Source organism: Tympanuchus pallidicinctus, unplaced genomic scaffold, assembly GCF_026119805.1.
Source record: "Tympanuchus pallidicinctus isolate F22 unplaced genomic scaffold, pur_lepc_1.0 scaffold1, whole genome shotgun sequence".
NCBI classification, from domain to species: Eukaryota; Metazoa; Chordata; class Aves; order Galliformes; family Phasianidae; genus Tympanuchus; species Tympanuchus pallidicinctus.
In genome coordinates this window covers 46,319,312-46,345,404 of record NW_026294618.1, presented here as the reverse complement: position 1 = coordinate 46,345,404, position 26,093 = coordinate 46,319,312, and the positions used below count along the sequence as shown (strand labels likewise).

Sequence of the window (26,093 nt, the reverse complement as noted above, 5' to 3'; positions counted from 1 at the left end):
CAGGCACAAAGAGTTATCAACAGATTATAAGGTTCAATGATCACTCAATGTGTATGGTCCCTTTTCCTTTATGCAATTTCCTTTGCACCACTGCAGAAGAAGAGAGAGAGATAAGTTTGTCATTACCCTCCAGTGGAGATGCTCCTGACAGTAATAAGCTTTCAGGAGAGATTTCTTCCAGTCATCCAGCAGTCCCTGCTCCATCACTAGGCTTCTGCCTGTACCAGTTGTCTCATCATTCAGTGAGTGGACTGGGAAACACAGTGAATAACAGTGGCTTTGCTTTATATGTTATTAATTTTTATTTATCTTTTCTTCTTGTAAAGCAAATCAGTAGAAGTCAGGAACTCTAAATGGAGCTAAGAGTCATGTGTGCATAATTTAGGAAGACACCAATTATCCCACCAGCAATTATTGTTTGAAGGACAAAAAGCTGGACTTGAGCCATTGGTGCATGCTTACAGTCTAGAAGGCCAACAGTATCTTGGGCTGCATCAAAAGAGGGATGGCCAGCAGGGTAACAGAAGCGATTGTCCCTCTGTTCTCTGCCTTTCTGAGTACCACATCCAGGCCTGGGGACCCCAGTATAGGAAGGATGCAGAGCTTTGGAGCAGGTCCAGAGGAGGGCCACAAAGATGATCAGAGTGCTGGAACACCTCTCCTATCAAGAATGATTGGAGAAGAGTAGGCTCAGGGAGACTTCATCACAGCTTTCAAATACTCAAAGGGAGCTTACAGGCAGGAGGGAGACCAGCTTTTTAACGTGGGTAGATTGTGATAGGACAAGAGGAATGGTTTTAAATTAAAAGAGGATAGATTTAGGTTAGATGTTAGAAATAAATGTGTTACACAGAGGATGGTGAGGTGCTGGAACAGTTTGCCCAGAGAGGTTGTGGATGCTCCATTTCTGAAGACATTCAAGTTCACTTCGGATGGGAAACTGGGCAGCCTAATCAGGTATTTGGCAGTCCTACCCATGACAAGGTGTTGGAACTAGGTGATATTTAAGGTCCCCTCCAGCCTAAGCCATTCTATGATTCTGTGCCTCCTGACCAAAGGAAAAAGGAAATTGTTGAACCCAATTTATTTATCACCAGGAAGCTATGGGTAAGTGAGTGGGTTTTATCTGGCTTCTTACTGAAATGCCAGCATGCTGTATAGACAGGCTGTCCTCCTTGCTTCATACCCTATCTCCATGCATTATGTGCACCACTGGCTGGTGATTTCCAGCTGCTGTAAATCCTGGTCTGCATGGCTGAAATGTGGCAGATTGTTCCACAGGCTGCTTTGCCACAGCAGCAGTCAGACACCCATGCTCTGTCTGTTCAACACTTTACAGGTGCCTTAGGAAGGGAAGCATTCTGGTTAATTTAGCTTCCGCTGGCTTGCTCACTGGCTGGAAAACAGAAATTATTTTTATACGTTGTTAGTATTAGTTAGTATAGTATTAGCCATCCACCTAGAGCAATTGGCTTGTGACTTTGTTTTCTCAAAATGCACAATACAGTATGTAGTAAAATAACTTTTTTCCCCTCATAAGAAGTTTCAAAACCAGATTTAAAAAAAAAAAAAAAAAGAGTGGGTGTGTAAGAGCGCAGAAGCAGCAGCTGTGTTCCAGGTGAGGTCCCTGGGCAGGCATAGGCTGCTCCGTAAACAGAAGCCAGCACAGACCAGGAAGCAAAAAGAAACAATCAGGCTGCCCGTGCTGGAGGCTGTGCAGACATGCAGGTCAGCTCGGTTAATCATTACCAAGGAGTTAAGATATAAGAATACCCCATCAGAAGCATAAAAAGCTGAGAAGACTTCCCAGAACAGATTAGATTTTCTGAATGTATTTTTGCTGTGTCAGAGGAGGATCCATGTTCTTTTGCTGTTCCAAAAGATCAGCCCAAAGGCAGCTCGTGTGTTGCTTTCCTGTTCCAAGGAGGAAGTCAGAAATTCCCTCCACATCTGCTCTCACGCATGAATTCTCCGGTTTCACTTCTGAACCAGGAGCTGCCTGAATGAGTTCTCAGCAGTGCTCAGAGAGGAGCTTCCATCTGTGCCACGAACGGTTTCATCTTGCGCCAAAGGAGGAAAAGAAATCCTTCAAAATGCTAAGATTTTATGGGGCAAAGATTTCCTTAAGTATATTTCAGCTGTGAAAAGTGAAAGAAGAGAAGGAGCAGGAAGGCACAAGGAAACAGAATGGGAAACTTCTGTCAGAAGTACTGCAGCTGTTTGGAGCCCTATGTTCCTTGCTTATTCTCAGGGAAAGAAGATGAGCGGGAAGAGGATGTTGGCCAGGTCTTTGCCAATCCTGCTGTGGTAAGGATTGACTCACAGGCAGGAGAGAAGGACGAAGTGAATAAGACAAAAGGGAAGCCCTTACCTCCACTGCCTCACCAGTGTATGGTGGACACGTGCAATTTTGTGGCACTCTTCAACTATGAGGCTCGCACAGAGGATGATTTGAGCTTCCAAGCTGGGGATAAGCTTAAAGTGCTGGATGCATCCCACAAGGGCTGGTGGTATGCTAAGCTCCTCCTGCCAGAAGGGTCAGTATGTCCTGGCCGCAAGCTCCAGGGCTACATCCCTGCCAACTACGTAGCTGCTGAACGGAGCATTGAAGCTGAGCCGTGAGTAACCCATGCAACACACAGCACACATCTTTTCTGTAGGGCTAAGTGGGTTTGGAGCAATCAGTTGGGGAATTTTCTTTTTCTGATTAGTACCTTGTAGCAATGAATGTCCAGTAGTTCTACCAGTGAGAGTTTTAGTCCGTGTGTATGTGAGGAAAAGACACTGGGATTGAAAGAAAATTAATGTTAAAAGGCAGAGTGCTGAGGGTTTTGTGGTATTGTGAGTTATATATACCCCAGTGGAGAAGCATTTGGAAATATTCAGGCTGGTTACCACTGTAATGGTTCCTACTGCTATTCGTGTAATACTGATTGTGGACCAGCTGCTTTCAAGGTACAACCATTTACCCAAACAGCCCTCAACATAACCAGTTGCAGAGTTATCATTTAGTTACAGTTTCAGGAAGTTCCACATTAAATCTTGTTGCAAATGATAGGTGAGTCTCTAACATACAATTTTTTCATGGCTTGTTTCTTCTCTACAAGCAAATCACTCTCAGGATTACTCAACGTTAACTAAAGTATAGGAAATGGAAAAAGACTGGATAAAGCAAAGGAATGGACTGTATTTCTTTAAGTTCCACAGGGTTTATCTATTCAGCCTATGTTCTGTTCCTTCAGAAGTGGTCTGATCTTATTTACCAGTCAGAACATAAGAACAAATCACATGAAATCAGTTATTTGGCTTTCTAGTGAGTATTAGTAGGGTCTACGTTCGTCTGGGATGCAGAATTACTTTTGTATGCTGCAGTCAGAGGCAGCATGAAATAACACTGATTGCCAAGCAAGAGGTGTGTTTTGGCAAAAAATTATTGCCTTGGAAAACGACAGTAGAAATAGCATTATAACTCATTTTGGTTTTAAAGAAATGATACTGCAGATTTTCAGTTAAATCTCATCTGGATGTGAAATATCATCTCCAGTCTGATCTGCCCTCTGTACTGCTTATGGCTAGGAAAATTGGCTTACATATGATTATGCCTGCCTTTTATCCACGATAGGATTTGGGATAGAGAAATCTTAGGGCAACTGTAAGATTTCTGTCAAACCTGAAGACCTTAATTTTTGGAGTCTGTCCAGCTGTTGCTATTTCTATATTCAGGCAGATAACGATTTCAGTGGTCATGTTCAAAAGAATTCTTCCAATTGCAGAAATCAATCTGCAGGGAAGACATTTTCTGAACCACTAGAGAAAAGATCGTAGGCTCTAATTCAACTCACCTTGGCCTTCGCTCTCTTCCAAGAAGTAGTTTTATTACAACTCGTCTAAGATTGCCACTTGCAGTTAATGTTTTGAAAGCAATTTTCCTCAGTTATACAACAGTCTCAGCTTTTAGCTTCCTCATGTCATTCTATATCTTCAGTATCATATGTGGAGTTAACTTGTGTGAAGTGCTTTACTGCATAACCTTGTGTTTTTTTGGTTTTTTTTTTCTGTATGCAGAATCAATTTTATTTTCTTACACTCTTTTTATATACCTTACTCTGTTTAATAATCAACACACAGTTATGAGGAAAGTTTTATGCAGTTGGCTGGTTGATTTCTTTAGTTTAGGTTTTTTTGTTTTTTTTGTTTTTTTTTTTCCATATTTTTAAAATAGTGAACAGAAGGAATGGAGAGCTTTTACAGCTATCAGACAAAGTAATTCCTCCATAGTATTTAACAAGTTTCTAATTTCATACCAAAACAATTCTGGCTGGACCTGCTGTCTTTCCTCAAATTTCCTTCTAAGTCAGTTGGTTGCAGTGACCTTCAACAAAACTAAGTACACAACACTGTCTCCTGTCAATCCATACAGATACCATACAGATACCATTTCCTACAATTGTAGGCTAACTCAGGCTGGAAAGGGTCTCTGATCTGAAAGTTTCAATCAGCTCAGCTCAAACAAGGCAAAGATAAAGGTAGACCCATTTAATTAGAGCAATTTCCTGTCAAGTTTTTCACCTTATGGTTATGATTTTTAGACTTGTATCTAGTTGTAACATCTCTCACTACAGGTTCCTCCACGACCTCCATTTCACCCATCCCATTATTTCACACCTCTATTATCCTACTGAAATAGTAAGAACAACAGTTGTGATGGTGTTTTAATGGATAAACCTTTGCCTAAATTACAAGGACAATGAAGAAGATATTATAATGTCTATTTATTTAAAATTCAATGTTTAATCACATTCTAGGAACTGGGCTTGTTTAGCTCAGAAAAGAGAAGTCTGCAGGGAGACCTCATTGTGGCCTTCCAATACTTATAGGGAGCATATAAACAGGAGGAGAAACAGCTGTTTACATGTGTGGATAGCGAAAGGACAAGGGGGAATGGTTTTGAGACGGGGAGATTTACATTAGATGTTAGGAAGAGGTTTTTCACTCAGAGGGTGGTGATGCTCTGAAACAGATTGCCCAAGGAGGTTGTGGATGCCCCACCCCTGGATGCATTCAAGGCCAGGTTGGATGTGGCTCTGGGCAGCATGGTCTAGTGGCTGGTGACTCTGCACATAGCAGGGAGGTTGAGCCTACATGATCTTTGAGGTCCTTTTCAACACAGGCCATTCTATGATTACATGATGATTCTCGGCCTGAAATTTAAATTGAACTTCTTTCACCATTGCATTTAAGTTTTAATTAGCACTCACTTTTGGTGTTGGCCAATTGCTTACAGCTATGATGTAGACATCTGTTGAAATAGGATAAGTTTCAATTACATCTTTTCATCCTTCGTATTGTTCTTCTTGGTCCCAGCACAGAACTAATAGAGAAAGATTTAGTCTCTGTCATGTAGCACCATCTAGCTCCTGAACACCTGCAGAGAGAATGGACATTTTAGTTTATTTCTCAAGTATAGCTCCAACTTTCTAGATCATGGAAAACTGGCTATCCTGTTTAGGGAAACAGATTTGATAATTACAAAAATAGCCTAGGTCACTGTTTGGTGCACATAGAGGGACTTATGAAATTAGTGATTTTTTCACAGTTCCTGAGTCTCAACTTTGTAAATTAATGTCTGTAATTAAGCTAGGCTAAGATGCACATTGGCAGACAGTAACAAGCATTGATTTGATGACAATAGATGGTGAGTATCTAGTACTCAGGAAGGGTTTTCAAAAAAACAGCAAAGTAAAATATGTAGTTTGTTATCTCCTTACTGACAGCTCAGTATTAAGATACAAAATTTACTCAATATGACTTGCATAACTTCAGTAGTAGAGGAAAAATTAGATTTTATCTTTTTTTTCCTGGATATATTGAGGCAGTTTCATAAATTCTTGATGTGCACACAGATCATTCTGCTCAAAGACATTTACATTGTCATTTTGCATGTTTGTTTAGGTTTATAAATCAGAGATTTGTGTATTTTCTTTAGCAGGTGAACATAGCTTATAAAGCAGGTTCTCTTGAAAAGCAACTAATTTAAACACTTACAATTTCATGAATGAGTTCTTGGAAAACCGGCAAATAAAACAAACTGACCATGTTCTTTGGCAGCTTATTTCAGGATGATTTTATATAAACATTCAGAAAATATTGATACCCAATATGTGCATGGATATCCCATAAACTCACTTAAATAAAGGGACACAAGGACATGAAACATTCTATAAATTATGGAATAACAGAGTTGTCAGAGTCACTATGTAAGTTTAGTCAGTACATGTTTTCATACAAAACTTACATTGCTTTTCCTTATCATTTTAATTTTGCCTATAGACATCGAGATTATTAAGATAAAGGTATATATAGTCCTTTTTTAATTAAATTTTTGACATGACCTGTATAGCAGAGCTAGTTAGGGATTGGTAAATCCATTTAATTTTGTGTTATCCATCCTGGTAGAGGATAATATTAGGCGATTTCTTGTTCCCTGCAAGTGCTACAGGAGACCATTTTGTCTCCTAACTGAAATGTCTGGGATTCTTTCCTTGACAAAGAGTGTGACTTTACTTTCCCTGTGTTCCTTCTGTTATTTTGTTCTATAAACAGGAACCATAGTAACACATTCACCTGCCCTTACCTTATTACTGCCACTTGTTTTAACTAAACAAGGAAAAGACATAGTGCCGATAGTTACGTGCAGCAAATACAGCCCAGCTGGACAGTTCATTTTAATGAGGAAAAATAATAATTAAAAGAAGTAAAGAAAACTGTTGGAATGACATGAACTCTTCTACGGAAGAAAGCTAGAGTGTACTTAGAAGGTGCTCCCTCTCACCTGCTATCCTGATGGACCTGATGACTGCTTATTGAAAGTCAAATTCATTCCATATATTCACCCAATATTACTGACATAACAGTGCTGTGCTAAGGGAAGTAAATTAATGCAAATTCCTGGTAGATTAGGTCAAAGAAGAACTCCACAATTACTTTTAATGTTTACTAATTTCAGAATCATTCCTCCCTTCAGAGAGGTTTCTTGAATTGATACTTCTCAGCTGGTGGAAACTGATTCCTTGACTTAATCAACAAAACCTTGCCAGTCAATTCCACAATGAGTTCCTACACTACCCTTTGAAAGCGGGTGATTTATAGGTTATTTTTGTCTATCATCTCTGTAATTCCTTCCTTTCTGTGACTTGACTTTGTTTTATATGTTGATGTAGTCTGAATTACAATATATGAACAGGAAATCATTCACTGTGTTGACCTGTTTCAAACTTTCTGCAAATTCAGGCTTGTGGGGTTCCTTTCATATATGTGGGTCATTTTATGAAGTAGCTTACAGTTCACAGCTACAATGGCTAGAGGTTGTTTTTGAAGTGAAAGCTTAGATTTTGCTGAACAATTCAGAAATCCAACTGTGATCCTCTGTGGTTTCAATGTGCTCTCACTCTATCATTCTCACAAGTCCTTTCTGTATTACAGTACAAAATCTCAACACTACCAGAAACAGCAGTAATCCTGGCACTGAAGTGGACTTGTAAAAATTATGACACTAAGGAATGTGTATTAGTGGACAGTATTAGTGGTAGGTGAACAGTTGGATTAGATGATCTCAAATGTCTTTTCCAACCTTAGTGATTCTGCGGTTCTATGATTCTATGTTCATTAACAGGGATGCCTGTATTATATTTCTCATTATCTCAGAAGCTGTCACATTATGTATGAAAGCTATTCTTATCCAGCTTTTGGTAGAAAAGGATTATTTATTGCCAAAATATGCATTTATTTTAAATAACAGAAATGGCTGTATATGAATTCTCTATCAATGAATGCATTTCAGGTATTCACTTGAATATACTTCATATATATGTGCTTCTGTGTGCACACATGTGCAGAAAGCATAGAAGACTGATGCTCTTAACACCATGCAAAACAGCTTGGAGATACAGGCAAAGCCAAAGCCCAAATGCTTTTGATGTTTTCTTTACCATGTGTTCAAAGCATCTGAAATATCTACTCAGAGTTTTGAATCAACAAGTGTTTTCATGTGCTTTTCTTGAACTTAAACAATTTAATACTGGAACAAGACCCTGAATTTTATTAACTTCATTGGTCTTTTCTCAAAATTACCATGCTAGCTTCAAGCCTATCTCAAACATTTTCTTCAGCTCTGCTTTTTTCTTAACTATACAGTGATAATCCAAAGGAGACTGTTCACAGAAGTATGCAACGTCAGAATTTATCAAGTGTCAGCAGTATTTATACATCTGTCTGTAATGCAGAAAAGATGTATTACCTCTCAAAAAGATCAAAAGAATTTGTAAATGTAAATGAGCAGTTTATACAAATTTGTCCAGTTTAGGCCACCTATTTCCTGTCAGCATGGTATTCTAAATATATAACATTGTCTGTTTAAATGAAGCAATGAAAAAATCCTTTCCTACCATATCTTTATTTGAAATTAGGATGTACTTTATGCATTATAATTAGTATATAGCAGTTTCTATTACCATGCTGAGAAAGATTTGACAGTGAATTGTGTCAAAACCTGAAACAATATCCTGAAAACTGAAAAATGGGCAGTTTGTTTTTTTATGGTGCCATGAAACCCACGTGGCCCTTGCAGCGCATCTTTGAAAAGCATAGACAATATCCTAGTCAGAAGAACTTAACAGTCTTGTTTGATGTTTTATTTGTTTTTCCTTCAGATTCAGTAGAAATAGATGTTGTGTGTTCTGGCCTAGGTTAGTTGATTTTGAATGATGTTAGTAAAAACATTCTCCAGGTAGTGTACAATTGTTATTGTTCTCTATATAGTCTTCTTTAGTAGTTGTCTGTGTAACAAAGCACAGAACACTGCAGAGCTTACTAATCTCTGAACGGGTTTAGGAGGAAAAAATAGTAACCAGAAACTCAGTCAGACTAAGAAGTCCTAAAGCTATACTGGTTTTAGACTATCTAGGTCAGATATCTCTGTGAAGAATTGTTTTGTAATAAGTGAAAAGCACTGTAGGTCATAGAAGACTGGGGCTTTTCTTACACAAGTGAGGGAGCTGCACTGAACAGATTAAGTCATAAAAGCGTACAAGACACCCTAAGAGGTCCAGTCAAGGACCCTATATACCATTTTTTCTGTTTCAGAAAGGATCTTACAAAAATTGCACAATCCTATCCACTTTTTTGTTATTGTACTTCAGCAGAGGTTGGAACGTTCATATAAGCAACATTAGAGGGTACATCACTGCCATGGCTGATTACAAAGCTAACGTCAAGTCTATTTAGCAAAGACATAGATTGACATTGCAGAGCTCTTTATTTCTGTTTGGAGATGAAGACTAAGCTATTAAAAAAATAAACAACAAAAACACACCAACCAACCAAAGGAAAAAAAATCTTTCATCTCTACAGAAAGTTTTGCATTCCGAAAATAGTTTTTGGCTTTTCTTCTCCATCTGGTAATTGTTTAGTGTGGAATGACTCAAAAAAACCCCACCAACATGCTTTCAAAACTAATGAGGAAGTAGCAGTGCTCTGAGGTTTACCTGCCCATTCCTTTACAAGCCACACCTGCCTATCTCTGTATACCGTAATGCTCATGAGTCAGCCTGTGCTGCAGACGTCACTTACCTTACTATGAGAAGTTTACTGTTAAGTTCATGTTGAATCTTACTGAAGATAACAGAAATTAGACCAGAATGGGTCACGCTATTATCTTATAGTTTAGCAGAGATGCCTCTTACAAACATTATATTAAAGATACAGCCTTCCAGTAGCCTGAATTAGATAATGAAAATTTACTAGTGCATTTTTTTTTAAATAGATTAGTAGAAAATGTATGATTGTTCACGTTTCATATATTTATTTGTAATACAATATTTTGCTCCTTTTCAAGTCGTGGAAGTCTACATAGCAAAGGAAGAATTTATTACGTGATACTAAAATAAGACAAAATATTATTACATGCTTACTACTTACTTACTTACTTACTTACACATGTAAGATAAAAGAACAATATGCAGTGTTGCTCAGATAATATTCTACGGAGCATATGTAAGGGCGTCTTGCATTAGAACTTGACAAATAAGCAATAAAGCTCCTTAGTTAAGAAACTTATTATTCATGGGAGTTCTTAAATGTTGACATTCAGGTTTACACCTTGATACTGCATATGAAAACCATAAAAGTAACAAGAAATTTGAGTGGAAATTGACATCTTTGTAGTTTTCAATTCTCCAGATATGCTGAGGAAGCAGGTTTACTGTTTCTTTTTACTTCAGAAGATCAAACAAAATATTGATCATGAATAAATTTCTTCTATTTATCACTTAAACTACATAAAATATATATTTTGGACAATTATCTTAATCAAAGAAAATGGAAAAATAGAGCAGTGAATTCAGTAATAAGAGATGGATTCAGAAAGGATTTACTAATTGACATTTTTTTTACTTCCATGCAGATTACTCTCTAACCTGTAATTTCTTACCTTATAGACATTAGCTATCTGCAGTAATGTTGGTAAGCATTTTCATTAGCTTTCTCTCATTAAAGCAAATACCTTGCTAGTTTCCTGAAACATTTTTTTTTTTTTTTAATTTTAATAGCACAAGAAATTTTTCAGGAACATTTCAAGCCTCAGCACAAAAGAAAAGAAAGACAAAAAATTTTGAGGCTTACTACAAATTTCAGAAATGATGAGAACTCCCAAAACTTAACCTCCCTTTTGAAACTACAGATAATTTTATTTAGCAAAAGTCTCTGTGAAGGTATGCAGGAGTCTCTATTGCTCTGATGTTTTCTGGTCAAAGAAGCTATACAGAACAGACAAGCCTGGCTCACACGCGATAACGGAGGTGGTGAGGAAAACAAGCACAGTCAGTGGCACTAATTGATAACAGTATGTGGCATCAGTTGTACTAATTGATGAGCCTTCAAAAAACAGGCAATCTGAGACTTTGCAGGTGAGGAGATGCAAAGCTGGGGGTCCAGGAGATTGGGGAGTTTGGTGGGACTGTGCCAACCAGTGAGGCAGTGTGCATAGAAAGGATGTTGGGGAGGTGAAAAGGTAGGAAGAGGTGGAAACGGGTGTAAGAGGATCTGGTTGTGAATACTGTGTGCTTGTGAACCTGGGGAGTACTGTCCTGTGCACCACTATCAGTGACCTGGTCTCTGCTAGCCCAGGAAGAGGAGGTGATGAGGTTGTCTCCGTTCACATAGAAGATATTCTATGTGAGTCCTGCATTTGGGAGCTGTGGAAAGTAGTGCTTCTTCTGTGACTGTGTGACTGGCCACATCCCTGTTCTCTGTGTGGATAGTTATTGATTTTCTGAATTCCTGTAAAAAAAAAAAAGATCACTTATTTTGCTCTAATTTCAGAGTAAAAATGATTTAAAAATTATGCAGGCACATACACTGATGCTGAGATACCTTTCTGTTGTAGTGTTGTGCTCTCTTATGAAATAAACCATATTTGTCCATCTTGGGCTGATAATACATGCAGATGTCACAATGATTGATGTGCAAGCTTTTCTTCTGGAAGACAAAGATTTCTTTAGACTGTTACCCTCCTCATCTCTCAGGCTCTTCTGATTACCCCTGGAAACTGAGTGACCTGATCATTCTCCACTGAAATTTGAACTGAAAGGTCACAGAAGTCTGCTACTGGCAATAGGGTGTGGAAATATGTGCCTGCGTGAATGCCCAAGAGAGAGCTCTGCACGAAATCTGTGGGCAGATAACATCAGCATCATTAACAGCCATAGGGGTCTTTTTGTTTCTGAAGGCTTCTATTTTACTTCTGTGCTGTAATGATTTTACTTGTTTGAAAAGAAAATAATTTTTCAAGAATTATTTTTGGAAGAAAATCAATTCAGTGCTTTTCAAGGCTGTAATGTTTCAAGTGAATGTATGATGAAAAATTTTCTTGTGCTTCTGAGTTTCCCTTAATGTTAAATCAATTGATGCTATTAGTGTTCTCTGTACCACTTTAACATTAAGGCTACCTCATGGTTTCAGCTTTGTTCCAAAGTTGTTATGAATAGCAGAGTTATTGCTACATTAAGGGAATGTTATAACTGTATATCAGTACTTTTGTTCAGGTATATGTTAACAAATGTGCAGAGATACTGGCAGTGATCCAAGATTTTATAATGCTATTTTGAGAATGGGACCTGTGAAATACTTTTCTCATTTGGTTGGTTGATTGTTGTTTTTTTTTTAGGCAACTATGTAGCTATATTTCACACAGAAAGCCCAAGACAATGCCCATTATAGACAATGGTAACCTTTCATTTATTCCGAAGACAAGTGTTTTAGAACAAGTTTAAAATGAAATGAAGTCCTTATCCAGGTACAATAGCACTACTGGGAACTAACTTAAATAGTCAATTCCCCATCGTTACAGAGCTAAAGATGGGATGGTTTGTTGACCTGAAGGCTCTGTCTCAAAGGCATAGTGATTGCTTTTGCAGCAGCCACGCTTTTCCCCAAGAGACTCCTTTCTCAAATGCCTGGAGGGGCCAGGGGAAATCTTTGGTGAAAAAGGGGAGGACTGTGAGCATGGAGTGGGTGAGCCTGGAAGAGAACACTTAGGGGGATCTGATCAATGTGTGTAAGTATAGCTGAAGGGAAGCTATCAAGAGGATGGGGTCAGACTCTTCTTGGTGGAGCTCAGCTACAAGATAAGAAGCAACAGGCACAAACTGAAACTTGGGATACTCCTTCTGAACATAAGGAAGCAATTCTATACTGTGAGGGTGACAGAGCACTGGAACAGGGTTCCTAGAGAAGTTGTGGAGTCTCCTTCTTGGAGTTATTCAAAAGCCGCCTCGAAGTAATTCAGTGCAACATGTTCTAGGTGTCCCTGCTTGAGCAGAAGGTTGGATCAGAGGTATCTTCCACCTCAGCCGTTCTGTGATTCTGTGAATATGTTGGTATATATATCAGAAGTTGGAATGGACTCAGACGTGTTGCAGAGTAGGGGTATGACTTCACCCATCCCCTTAGTTTGAGGAATGTCTCCTGAGCTTGGTGTTCATGGGGCATGATGAGGGATGAGGAGAAAAACTAATATGGAATGCTGCAGATTTTAGCCAGAATGTTGCCTGCAGATATGTAATTCACAAACAGGGTTTGCCACAGGGTAACTGACAGGGCAGCTGGGATCCATCAACTGTTAAAACATAGGAAAACCTGAAGCACATACCACATTCATAGAGTTTGAAAAACATTTTGCATCTCTCCTTGTTCTGTTGCACTAAGAAAGAATTTTCATTTCCTGTAGGAGGCATAATCTCCTTGCTCCAGTTTTGTTTGCTTCCTAAAACAGGCAGCAGAGCAGATTCAACAACACATTTGCAGCACAATCAACTGTTATTATCGAGAAGTGAAAAATTAAGATAACATTATGTGTAATCTCTTTTAACAGGATTATACACCAGTGTAGTTATGTCCTACTGCAGTAAAATGGTGTATACCCAACGCGTCACGGACCTTTGTCTGACTAATCTTTGTATTTATGTTTACAAGATTATGAGTTTTTTCTAGTCTGTAAGAGGAAATGCCAATCTCTGTGGTGGGTTTTACCACACTCACTGTTGAACATTACCTTAGCCAAACAATCCCACGCAGTTCTTTACTGTAAAAGTCCCTCTGACAGACCTGTTCTTTCAGACACAGCTTACAACAAAAACAATGACAAAACAAAGCAATTTCATGGCTTTTTTTTTCCTGTCTAGTAAACAGGAGATCCTGGGTTTGAATCCCAGCGGTACCTGGGATTGGGGCAGTGACACTTTAATACCCCGTACACTACATGATGTTTTGATGTGGAATACTGAAACCATTAAAAAAAACCCAAAAGCGTAGAACCATGACAACCACAACAGACTTCAGGTGCCTAGAATACTTTTTTGATATCCCTGATATCCCTGATATCCCTGCCTTCTCTTGGCTTGAGAGTGAATGTAAGGTATCATTTGGCTGTACTTCTTTTCAGACAACTTAATTTTTTCTGAAAAAAGAGAAAACAAAACAAAAAAACAGTTTATATTTCAATAGAAACTCCATTTGAGAACAGAAATAAGAAAAAACTTTAAATCTGAAAATCATTCAATTTGACTACCTCCAAAAATTAACATAATATTTTGTTTAGAAAACATCCAGGGAAGTATAACTTCATCTTCTTTCTTTTTTCTTTTTTCTTTTTTTTTTTCCCTGATACCTCATATTTTTTATCTCACGAGTCATAAGCAAGTCCACAATAAATTTAGAATTTTTAGAAAAATGTCAATCCATCAGCTATAACCTGTTGACAAGAATGTCAGTAAAAAGTTACCCAAAGGCCAAGAAAAAATGTGATCTATTTTTTCCAAAACTGTGTATTCCTCTTTGTAATCATTATTTTATGAAAACTTGTAGTATTGTTCTCAAAGTATGGAAAGTAAAGTGGGACTTAATAAACACTGTCCAAAAATATCACTTTCAAAAATACAGGCAGATTTCTATGTACTTGTGTAACATAAAATAGTTATATGTTGTTGATTTTGATAGAGCTCTTTCATTTAGATAGTGCAAAAATGAGCCTTTGTTTTTTCTGAACTATTCATGTATTCTGTGTTTTCCCACATGGAAAGAATATGCAACTTACTCCATCCATTGTCATTGTTAAAAGACTCAGAAGCTTTCAGTCCATCACAAAGTACATATGGATAGTCTTCATTTCACTTCTGATGAGCTACTCAGCAGCAAGGATCTGAGCAATATACATGACTCAGATCTTTACGTATGAAGCAAGTGCACTGTGGTTGCATAAAAGTGCTGCCTACCCTACCCTGCCTAATCGTCCCTGAAAACCTGAATTTCGAGTTTCCTTGGAGGAAATTGCTTTCTGAGTATTGTAAATAAGTAATCAGAACTGAGCTGTGTCACTGCAGAGGTGCATTTTAAACACATTTTTATTTCAAGTGCTGTCTAAGTGTTAGAACCTTTATGCAGCATGCTAAGATTTTAATTCATTTCCGAATATAGGCTGTAGAAAGCTTTTGTTTCTTACATTTTTAAAGTCTAATTCTGACTCACTTGTTGATGGCAGTACTTTGGGAAGTAAGATTTATGTATTAATATATTTAACATTGAGCTTTAGTCAACACATGACTAAAATGAATAGTGAATAGTGAAGTATTTTTTGTACTCTTGGTGAGTACAAAAGTGAGTGATGAAGTCAAGAAAGCAAAAGATCTGTAAAGAGCTACAGTTACAGTGGGAGTTAGTCTGTGAAACTATTTCCCCAAATAGGGGCAGGATAATCTGGAGACAAACATTTCATGAGCAGTTTAGGCAGCAGTAGTTTATAGATCCTGAGCATTAAATGAAATCCTCAGGTTTTTCATGTCCTTATTTTCTCTTCATGTTCTGTTAGGTCCAAGTTTCTCCCTTTCCTCCATCTCCTTAATGGTATCTTATGGTCCTCTCTATATTCACTTTTTAATATCCTGTTTCCCCCACTCCTGCATTGTTCTATGCATTTCTTTACCAACAGTTTTAAATTCCTTTCTTTTATATTTTGTCCCATGCATTCCTTCAGTATCTGATTATAAATGGCTATGAGAGATATATGGTATTACAGATAATCCCATGCAGGCCTGTAGAAGGTAGCAAGGAAGCAGGGTTTGGTGTCCAAAAAACTTAAACCTAAGTTTTTCAGCTTCTTCTTACTCAAAAGGCTGGAAAATTTGTACTGAGGAGAGGCTCAGAACACTTTCTTTGTCCAGTCTGGAGACGAGGAGGCTGAGAGGAGGCATCACTGCTCTATGCAGCTCCTTGGGGAAGAGAAGCAAAAAGCTACGAGCTCTGCTCCCTCTGGGCAACCAGTGACAGAACACGTGGGAACGACACAGACTGAATGAGAAGAGGCTCAGACTAAGGATTGGGAAAAAAAAAAAATCATTATACATACATACAATGAGGGTGGTCAAACACTGCAACAGGCTTCCTAGAGAGGTGGTTGATACCCTGTGACTGTCAGTGTTCAAGAGGTATTTGGATAGTGTCTTCAATGACTTTTGTTTAGCCCTGAAGTGCTCAGACACTTGGACTGGATGTTCTGTGAAGATCCCTTCCAACTGAACTGTGCTATGCTATGCTAAGTTATGCTATGCTATTCTATATTAAAAGAATATGTTTTTGCTCTCAAAGAAAACTTTGCTTCATACTAACCAAGCATTTGGAAATAAAATTGCGCTTTATATATTGTAACCAAACAGATAACAATTGTCAAATTCTAATGAGCCTTCTTCTCAGCACAGAGGGGATGCATTGAGGCCTCCCAGAAGTAAACTTCTGTCCCTGCTTCTGCACTGATGTTTACCCACAACAGACTGCAAACCTGGCATGGATTAAAAGCTGGCTCAGCAGCACTCTTTGTCCTGCCCAGAAAACAGCAGTAAAGAGTCGCACACGCAAGCCTGTTCAGGTTTCCATGTGCTGAGTAAGGACAGTGATCACAGGATGGTCATGTGATGAAAGGAATTAAATAAGAACCCAGAGGATCTGTCCCTCTTTCTCTCTCTCTTTTTCTTTCTGCACACCTCTACTTGTCTTATGTGAAACAGTTCCTGAAGTTAACAAATATTTGTCCCTGACTAAATTACTACATACAGTACAATTCTGAATTATCTGAAAGGTAAGCCCTAGGCATTTCAAATTGGATGTTCAAAATTAGTAGAAAATTTTTATGATAATGTCCTATTGCCTTAGTCCCCTTTTATAGTTTTTCTCCACTGTAAATAACAGTTCACAAAAAAAAAGTGCCACAAAATAAATGAACATTTGCAACATAAAGTATGCAAATAATATAATCATAAATGCTATAATAGAGGTTTCTAGGAAATTAGCCATTCGTGTAATTTTATAACTTGTATTGAGAGCAGAGACTAAAATACACAGTAAGTTAGCTCTATCTATGCACTGACAAAACAAAACAAAGGATAACTATTCAGTGAGCAACACTCATATTCAGCCTATAGGAAGCAGTGGATGTAGCCATGTAATTGGAAGATGATATACTGGACCTTTCTGAAAGTGGCTGACTTGATGCCATGAAAACAAGATGAAAATCTTCAGTCACAATTTCATGTGACTGATTTCCTGCTATTTTTTCTGTTATACTTCCACACTCTTTGAATGATCTTGCCAAGTAGTCCTTCTCTACTGATGATTTGTCCATCAGGATTTTTCTTTTTAGTTGAGCATTCATAAAATTCAGAGTATGTTATGGACCTCTGCCTTTAGCTTTATTTTACTTCCAGTACTTGAGTGAAAAACAAATAATCCACTTTCATCTCAGACAAAGCGAGTTATTAAAACAAATACAGCCCCTGTATGATGCTGTGGAGGTGATTTAGACTTTGCTCCTATGCATATTAAATGTAGGTGAAGACAGAGAATAAAGGTGGGGAGCTGTACTCTGATGAGCTCTACTGATAATGAGTGTCATAACCTGAACTTCCACATCATTTTCTTTAGACTTTAGTGTGGCTAGCCAAGAGCAGGGAGAGATCTGGCAAAGTTTTCAAGAAGGCAAAGGATGACAGCTGTTAATTCAGAAGATTTTGGTCAGGTCTCAAATGGGTATGACACTCCTAGTCTTTAGTTATGTGCTTAGAGTTTTTGTTGGAGTGAATTTATAAAGAGACTGCCTAAGGAAAGGATATACTGCCAAAAATTTCTCCAGTAAAATTTTTTAAACTTCAATCATGGTGGGGGAGGGGGTGGATCTTTGGCTATGGGTCCTCCCATGCAAAAGCAACTGGTAGAATTAGGAGAGAAGAGAGTACTGGAGTTGGAGAAATGTGGCACTGTAGCCACTCAAAGAAGGTGGAGGCTATAGAAATATGTATCTTCTCAGGACATATTTGTCTAGCACTCACCGGTATCTTTGGCTAAGGCTTTGTTCACATTTTGTTTTTCAATTGGGAAAGAGACAAATCCTAGAGCATTAGTTGGAATGGGGCAAGAAAAGGGGCTTGATAAGGCTTAGCTAGTAGCGAAGGCTGCAAACAGATTTGTTTCAAGTATTCATTCAAGTTATGATTCGATATTTAGAATGAAATAATGTATGGATTGCTACTTTAAAATGCTCCTGAAATGCCTCATATCAGTGGAGATACACAGATGTCAGAGAATGTGCTGGTTAAGTAACCTGAGTAGTGGATGATGCTTGATGTTTCAGTTTTGTTTTTCCAAGAGTTGTGTTTCAAAACCTTCATCTACATTTCTACCTTCATCTCAAAAACAAATAGATTTACTAAGGATAGGGCATTGTTTTGGTCCAACTTTCCCATTCCACAGAACAATATCTCATGGTGAGCAAATACTTTGATTTATTATATTCCAGAGAGTACTTTTTCCTCTGAAATGCATGCTTTTAGATAAAGTAAAAGCCTGCTGAAGCATAAGCTCAATCAATAGAAATAAGCCCTTACACCTTTTAAAAAGGAACTTAAACTTCCATTTATAATGAAAATAGACTTTAATTTTGAGTACATCTATTGAAAATGTGAATAGCAAATTAATTTATTTGCTTTGAGTTTAAACGGTTATTTTTATTCTTGCAGAACTGCTTTTGGTACTGGATTTTTATTATAAAATCAGTGGCTTTGGACTAAGAATATCATATTCAGATGGAAGAAATCATCCCTCTACTCAAAACTGTATCGATTCAAATTCTTTACAATCATATTGTTTGCTAGTTTTTGGTTGCTATTCTTAAATATGTGTATTGAGAAATTTCAGAAAGATTCTAGTTTCTAGTTTTTAGAGCAGATAAATTTTCTTCAGGAGTTGGATGTTGTCAAGCTTGTACTCTCCTCTCAATGCTTTGATGAGAATGCAAGATGAGAATGTAAGGATTTGAACATTTTTTGATTACTTAGTTTTATAAGGTAAATTAATGAATTAATTAAATTAATTGAATTCAGATATTTACTAATTAAAATAGCTACTAAAACATTCTAGCTTTTTAATTAGGATCTTTTCCTTGCCAAATATGTGTATCAAGTCCTATGTTATCCAAATCAACTTCAAGTCAGAAGGCAGAAATGAGGTCTAGAGTATACGAGCTTCATTTTCTTTTGTTAACATAGCATACCTGGCATACATTAGCACCATCTGTTTTACCTCTTTTTATTTCTTCTTTATTCATACAAAAGCATTTATCATTTCTCATGCTTGCTCAGCCAAGGTTTCACCCAGTGTTCTGATTTATTTCCTTCATTTCTCTTAGTGATTGGAAGCATTACAGATACTAAGGTAATTTGTTGATGACTCCTCCTGTACTTTTCGCTAGCAACTGACAAATCATGTAGCTGAGTAAGCAACTTATGTGTCATGTGATACATTGATTTATCTTAAAAGTTTGCATAATAGGTTTATCTCTGATTAATTTAAAAGAAGTTTGCTTGTGAGTATGTGGCATGATTTTGATAACTACATATCACAATTTACTTCAAATAAGGGGCAGAGCTAATCTTTGAAAGTACTTTGTATGCTTGTTGGATGAAAGCTGAGTGCCTTTTTGAAAAATGCTGTTTTGAAAATGCTGTTGAAAATGCTGACTCATTCTTCAATTAAATTTACACTCAGCACCATACAGCAAGAGAGCTAACTACTTTCCTGTGGCTCACATAAAAGTTTGGAAACTACTAGTGTTAGTGATAGAAGTCTTGCAATTACTTTGAAAGAAGTAGAGAGGAATAATTTTCAAAGTATATAGATGCTCTGATGTTTGCAGTGACTTGAGACTGTTTTTGTTTGTTGAATAGCAGCAGAGCTGAAAAACTGCCAGTAACTTACCTGGGATATCAATACAGAACTAAGATAGGGAAGGTCGTAGAATAGTTGGTCACTAGGAACCTTACTGCATCTCTGCAACTTTGGGGAAATTTGACTTTTAAAACATCAGGATTAAGTACTTACTTGCATCTCTACATTGTTCAAATGGCATCAGTTGACTTGGCATCATTTTCTGTTATGATAGCACTGGAAATATTTCTTGGTGAATTTTTATTGAGACAAGATCAGTCAGTCACATTTGAATTTTCTTCTTGAAATCAGTAGTCCTTTTCATCAGCTGCAGAATCCAGATTTTAGTCAAATGCTTAAGCGTTATTTTCTGACAATGAATTTCTATTTTCTATGGGCTGTCCTGTAATCTGTTCTTCCACGCCATTGGAATTCTAATCAGCATATCACACGTTATCTTCTAGTAAATACATAGCAAGTTCATAAAACCTAATTGTCTTTCTAGTATGTTTTGCTGAATGTTAAAATTAATTGGTTTTATTTGTTAAGATGGTTTTTTGGACCAATCAAGCGAGCAGATGCTGAGAGACAACTGTTATATACTGGAAACCAGGCAGGAGCCTTCCTAATCCGAGCAAGCGAAAGTCTAAAAGGCGAATACTCACTGTCAGGTATATTTTAGCTTTTCATCTTAACCTATGTTTTAAAATTGTCTCAGTTTATTTGGACTTCTGCATTTTTGTTAAACAATGTGCATGGCAATGAAATCAAAATTTGTGATGATATTTATTTCCCAGGAGATATACAAAGAAAAAATTGCAAGAGTCATTTGAGGTTTTACTAACTTTTCTTTTCTAGAGCTTCTTTATTAATAAGTTCAGAACAAAAAATAGTTAGTACTTCCAGCCTTCAGCTGCCTTGAAATAAGTAATGTTTTCATAGTTTATGCCAAAAAATGCCTGATTGCGCTACACCATGGTGCTGACTGGTATGCAAAATAAAAATTAAACATATTGTAGCAAATGTCCGATGTTCAAGAAAATGGGATTTCTGTTGCCTCAGGGCCATGCTTGCTTGTTTTCAGATGCAAAATGATGGAAGAATTTCAAAGCTGTACATCAGAATCAGTTACACTTGATTGAAAAGTTGCCTGTAAGCATTGGTAAAAAAGAGTTATGATGTTAGGTTTTTTTTTTTTTAAATATACGTTCAGTCTGTTGTTTTGATCCAAAAGACTCAAATAAGAATACTATTATTTTATTTTCCTGCAAAAATATACATGCTATCTTTTTTTGCATAATATATATTTGTCAGAATAGATGGGAATTATTGTAATTCGTTCTCTTCTATGGGCATCTTTTATCAAACCTGTCTTACCAGTGTGCATCAAGAGTGTAAAGATGCCCCTCAGACAATGAGTTTCTACTCAAACTTTCTAATGTGCTCTACATTTTTAATTCCATAAGACAATAAAGAATTTTGATGTCCATGAATAAATCGTGGATGCCTCATCCTTATAGACATTCAAGGTCAGGCTCAACAGGATCCTGAGAATATCTAATTGTAGGTGTCCTTGTTCATTGTAGGGGAGTTGGACTAGTTGGCCTTTAAAAATCCCTTCCAACACAAAAGATTTCATGATGATTCTATGATGAATTATGTCAGCAAAAGGAAAGGCCTCTTGTAGAAGCAGATGCTTTCCCGTTTATTCCTTTTCCGCCTGTATGCTTACGTTACTCACCTTCTAAGCATAACTAAAAAATGCATTAAGCAGCTTAGTGAACTTTTGTTCATTAAGTCTTTTGTTCACATTGTCTTGGTTTCTTTTTCTGCATCACAAGGAAAGGGAGTGTATCTGCACTGTCTTATGGTAGTCTGGGAAGGTTGCTTTTTATTACAAAGACGAGGAAAATATATTGATCGAAATAGAGAATTTACAAAATAAATATGATATGATCTGCTCTGGCACAGTTACTTCCACATTTTTCATCTGGACCTCAAAGAACTTTGTTCTTGCTAAGAAGCACTGATATTAAAACTAAAATAAACAAGTTATTAGTTTGCTCCCAAACTGTGACAGAACTGACTCACTGTGTGCACACCCTTTTATCTGAAGATTGTATTATAGCCACAGGCTGTTCAAAATGCTTTCCCTCTATGTGCTAACTTTTTCCTGTCTTACATGGTTTCAGCTTCCAGTGAACTGATTTCATCCAAGGACTGGGCTAGACTTTTAACAATGTGGTTAGGAAGGGAAGAATAGCTATGCTTTTTTTATCTGTTTAATTCTGGCGTTTGAATACATGACACCTTAATAAATATTGATGAAAATTCTTATGATTCTGCATCTAGGGGATGGAAATGCAATTTGTATTTTTTTTTTTAATTATTACTATTCTACAACTGTAGTCTGCTAGAAAAAGTTCAAAATCTTAATACCTTAGCCTGCCTCCCAACTACTTCTCCAAGATGAAGGCAGCAGTGCCTTATTTACAAAAGAAGTAGCACAGAGAAAAGTCAAAGAGAATGAAAATACATATCAGTGCAGCATTTGTGATGGGATAAGACCATCCTTTAATACTGCTAGTCATTTTTTTCCTGGAAAGATAATATAACATATTTGATTTTTATATTTAATTCAACTAAGTAAGCTTCTAGCAGACTTTTTTTCAGGCTTCTGTATAAACTTCTTTGGGAACAGATTTGACAATGCCTTATAACAACAAGATATGAAACCATCAATATGGAGTTCTTCCATGCTGGTTTGTTAGATGAAAGAACAACTGAAGAACATTATATATGTGGAGGTGAGGCTCCAGCTACAGCAGACAGTCCTTCTTTGAGAACATGTGTGGGTTGTCCACTGAGCATGTAGGCAAGTGCCATCTCAGATTTATTAAATATTTGTAGTCTTTTAGGAATAGAAAGAAACTAAATTCTGACACAGTCTGTAGACAGTATTAATGAAACAATTTAGCACTGCTGCTAGACTTTTTAGCATCTTCCCAGGCTGGAATGCAATTTAGCCTCAACATGCTACTTCATCCTGAAGAAGTTAAATATTATTTGCTGCTTACTGAACAGACTTGACTGAATGATGCCTCATGTGTGTTGTGCTATTTGTTTCCTTCCATTGTAATGGTATACATAGTGGTTGAGATATTTATATGTCCATAATCTCATTACTTATATCTACTTTGAAAGATCTAGTAGATGATCTCCCAAAAGTAAGTGTTCAAGTGAACTGTACTGTAGGAAGAGGTAATTGGATGGAAAGTTGTTCAGATCCCTGAGATACTAAGAAATAAGCAATTTTTCTGAATTCCTCTTATTTATTCCATCAGAAGTTACCAAACTCTCAAAGCTGAAGCACAAAAACACTGTTTTCACGAGGAACCTGAGGAGTAGGGATTCAGGACTATTTATTTTAGGAGGTCTTTGATAGCTCAGATATCTCTGTGCTAGCTGTTATACTGACCAGGGAGAAATCACAACTCGGTATTTTGGAATATCTCTCTAATATCTTTTCCCATTTTTTTTCTGCACAGAAAAACAACAACAGCAAACAAACAAACAAACAAAACCAAAAATAAAAAACAAACAAACAAGAAACAACAACAATAAAAAACTGAACTAAACCTCAAGATCCCATCCTCTATAGGACTCACTGAGTTTACTCTTTCTGCTACTGCTGCTTTGATTTCATTCCAGAGAAGATGGTGATAATGGTTAAAGAGCGATAACCTACCTTTCAGAATTAAAGTCTATCAGAAAGTTTTTTTTTTAATCTATGTCCAGTCTTACATTTAAATATAATAAATCTAAAACATAAAAGAAATAGAAAAGAAAGAGAGATTCTTACCCAAGCTTCCAAAAGCTGATTTCATGATATTCATGTCTGATATCACACTCATATGGGCAAAATATAAGAGACGTAATGTTAATAAGAGGAATAAATGGATATCTTTAGAAAACAAACAAAACAGGAAAAAAAACAACAAACAACACAACAAATCAATGAAACCTGCTTTTCATTAAAAGGAATATTTTCACTTCCTGCTTGCCTTAATGGGATAACTCATATTTTGTGAAAGATTTTAATTATAAACAACTATTTAAATTAATAACAAAATGTGATGTTCAGAAAACTTTTTCATAGCTGTGAATAGTTAAATGGAAAGCACATCAAACTAGATCATGCACTGTGTTACTATCATTTTAAAGTGTTTGACATTTTAAAAATAGGTTTTCCCATTTTAAAAATGCACATGTTATAGACAGATTTTTATGTTGATGACTCCAGCATCTGCTGTGAAATATATTAACTTTTCAACATGTTGGTGCCATCTTATACATTGCCTCTTTTTAATTAAAAGCCATAATTTAGATGTGCTCAGCTTAATTGAGTGTCATTGCCAATGATAGCAGGAGGCTCTCTATTTCATCCCTTACTGAATAATGTTATCTGATGGCATTAAATGACAATGCATTTTTCCTCCTCTTGCTCCTAAAAAAAAGATTGTGTGATTTCCACTAGTCCAGATTGCCTTTAGGCATAGGGAAAACAAAACAAAACAAAACAAGACCATAATCATTTAAGGAAGTAAATTGTTCGGAGTGACAAAACCATGGCTGTAGGAAAATGCTCTTGGAGCAGCCACTGTACCATCTCTGTACTGGTGGGGGTGATCCAAGCAGCTACTTTGCTCCCAGCCTCCCCTGGCTCACCAGGTCTGTTGTTAGAGCTCCTTCTCCTTCTGGGAAAGGATAAGAGAGGATTAAGGTCTGTGGTCCCCAGGTTGGTTCAGTTCCCACTCTCCCTTCCTGCTTTTTACTCTGTAGTGTGAGTGCTGAGGGAGAGCTGCTGGGACTCTAGCAGTATGATGTCTTAGTGTCTCCATTACTTATTTGGTGAGGATATAGACTTCACTGGTGCCACCATAAAATTTACTTCTGCTGCCGTGGGCAACAAATTATTTTATTAACTTCCTTGGGGTTGCAAAATGTATTTCTCCATGGCCTAAACTGATGTAGAAGGGAAGGGAGGGGAGGAGGGAGAGGAGAATGTTTTTGTTAAGCCAAAACCATGAAGAAATCTAAGGAAAGCCATAATTACATCAGAAAGGGCAAGGAATTGGATGATAAATTCACTGCAGTCTTCAAACCTAGTTGCTGTCATGCTATGTAAAGCTGAAGTCACAGACCCATCCTGTCTGGCTTGTGCTTAAGGAAGACTGAAAGCATTATGGGGTGGTTATGGCTGCCTCTTTCCAGAATTCCACGTGCTTTTCATTGCGTGTGGGCTGAGAAGTTGTGCTATGCTGCAGCTCTGCCAATGAGATGTAGGACTCACACAACCAGCTTCAGCCCTGGAATGTCAATGAACAATTCCCTCACAAGTGCTGTACCAGCCCTTCCCTCAGCTGCTTATCACAACTAAAGACTGTGTCAGCCCAGAAATTTTCTCTGAATTGTTCACACATCTCCCTACTTCATCCAGAGGAAATAAAAACTATGAAATTACCATAAACAGCAATGTCACAAGAATGTGAAGACAAGTATTATACAGTAGGCTAACTCATTATTTTCCTTGACAGCCTTAAGAAATTTTCTCTTTGGCCATTTCTAAATGTTATGGTTATACTACTGTTTCTCATTATTTCCTTATTCAGATCACACTCCTTGGTTGAGGTAAAAAGGTTAGACCTACCTGGCAAACACTGTTTTATTTCAATTTGATATGAAGAGCAGACTTTGGCGAGATACGATTTGATATCACCTTGAGGAATACAATCTGAATAGTAGCAAAATATCACTAACTACGATAAAGCATTTTTTATCTACAAAATCCAGTATAAACAGGTTCCTGTCCAGTAACCATTACTCACAACCTTAGAAAACATAAAGTCAGAAGTTTGCACTGGTGTGGTCTGACCTCTATATGGACAGCCATAAAGTTTCAGGCAAGTCTCCTTTAAAAAAATAGAACACATGTTTCAAACCAACTTTTACATTAATATTAGTTGCTTTAGAAGTAACAAATATAATATTTCTAATGAATAAAACAGATAGACAAACTACATACTCTCACTTTATTCTGCTAAGATGGGATTAACACAGCCATCCTGCTGGCTTTTTTGTTCAATTAATCACAAATAGCAATTCATTTGGGTAGTTTAATTTTACTTTAATTTTGAAAAATTCAATGCATTTTCAATCTGTTGTTACTAAATTTCCATTAGAAAAAAAAAAAAAAAAAAAAAAAAAAAAAAAAAGGCTACTTGAAAATTCTG

The 26,093-nt window shown here is 37.0% G+C and overlaps 1 protein-coding gene across 1 annotated transcript in view; it reads left to right on the top strand.

The window, feature by feature from the left end:
• Nucleotides 1-1,707: 1,707 nt before the first annotated feature.
• Nucleotides 1,708-26,093, top strand: part of FRK (fyn related Src family tyrosine kinase) — a 45,886-nt gene continuing 21,500 nt past the window's right edge. Inside the window, exons 1-2 of the mRNA XM_052680893.1 lie at nt 1,708-2,618; nt 20,350-20,471. Coding sequence (XP_052536853.1) covers nt 2,188-2,618; nt 20,350-20,471 — 553 coding nt within the window. The 5' untranslated portion in view covers nt 1,708-2,187. The remainder of the gene's footprint in view (nt 2,619-20,349; nt 20,472-26,093) is intronic.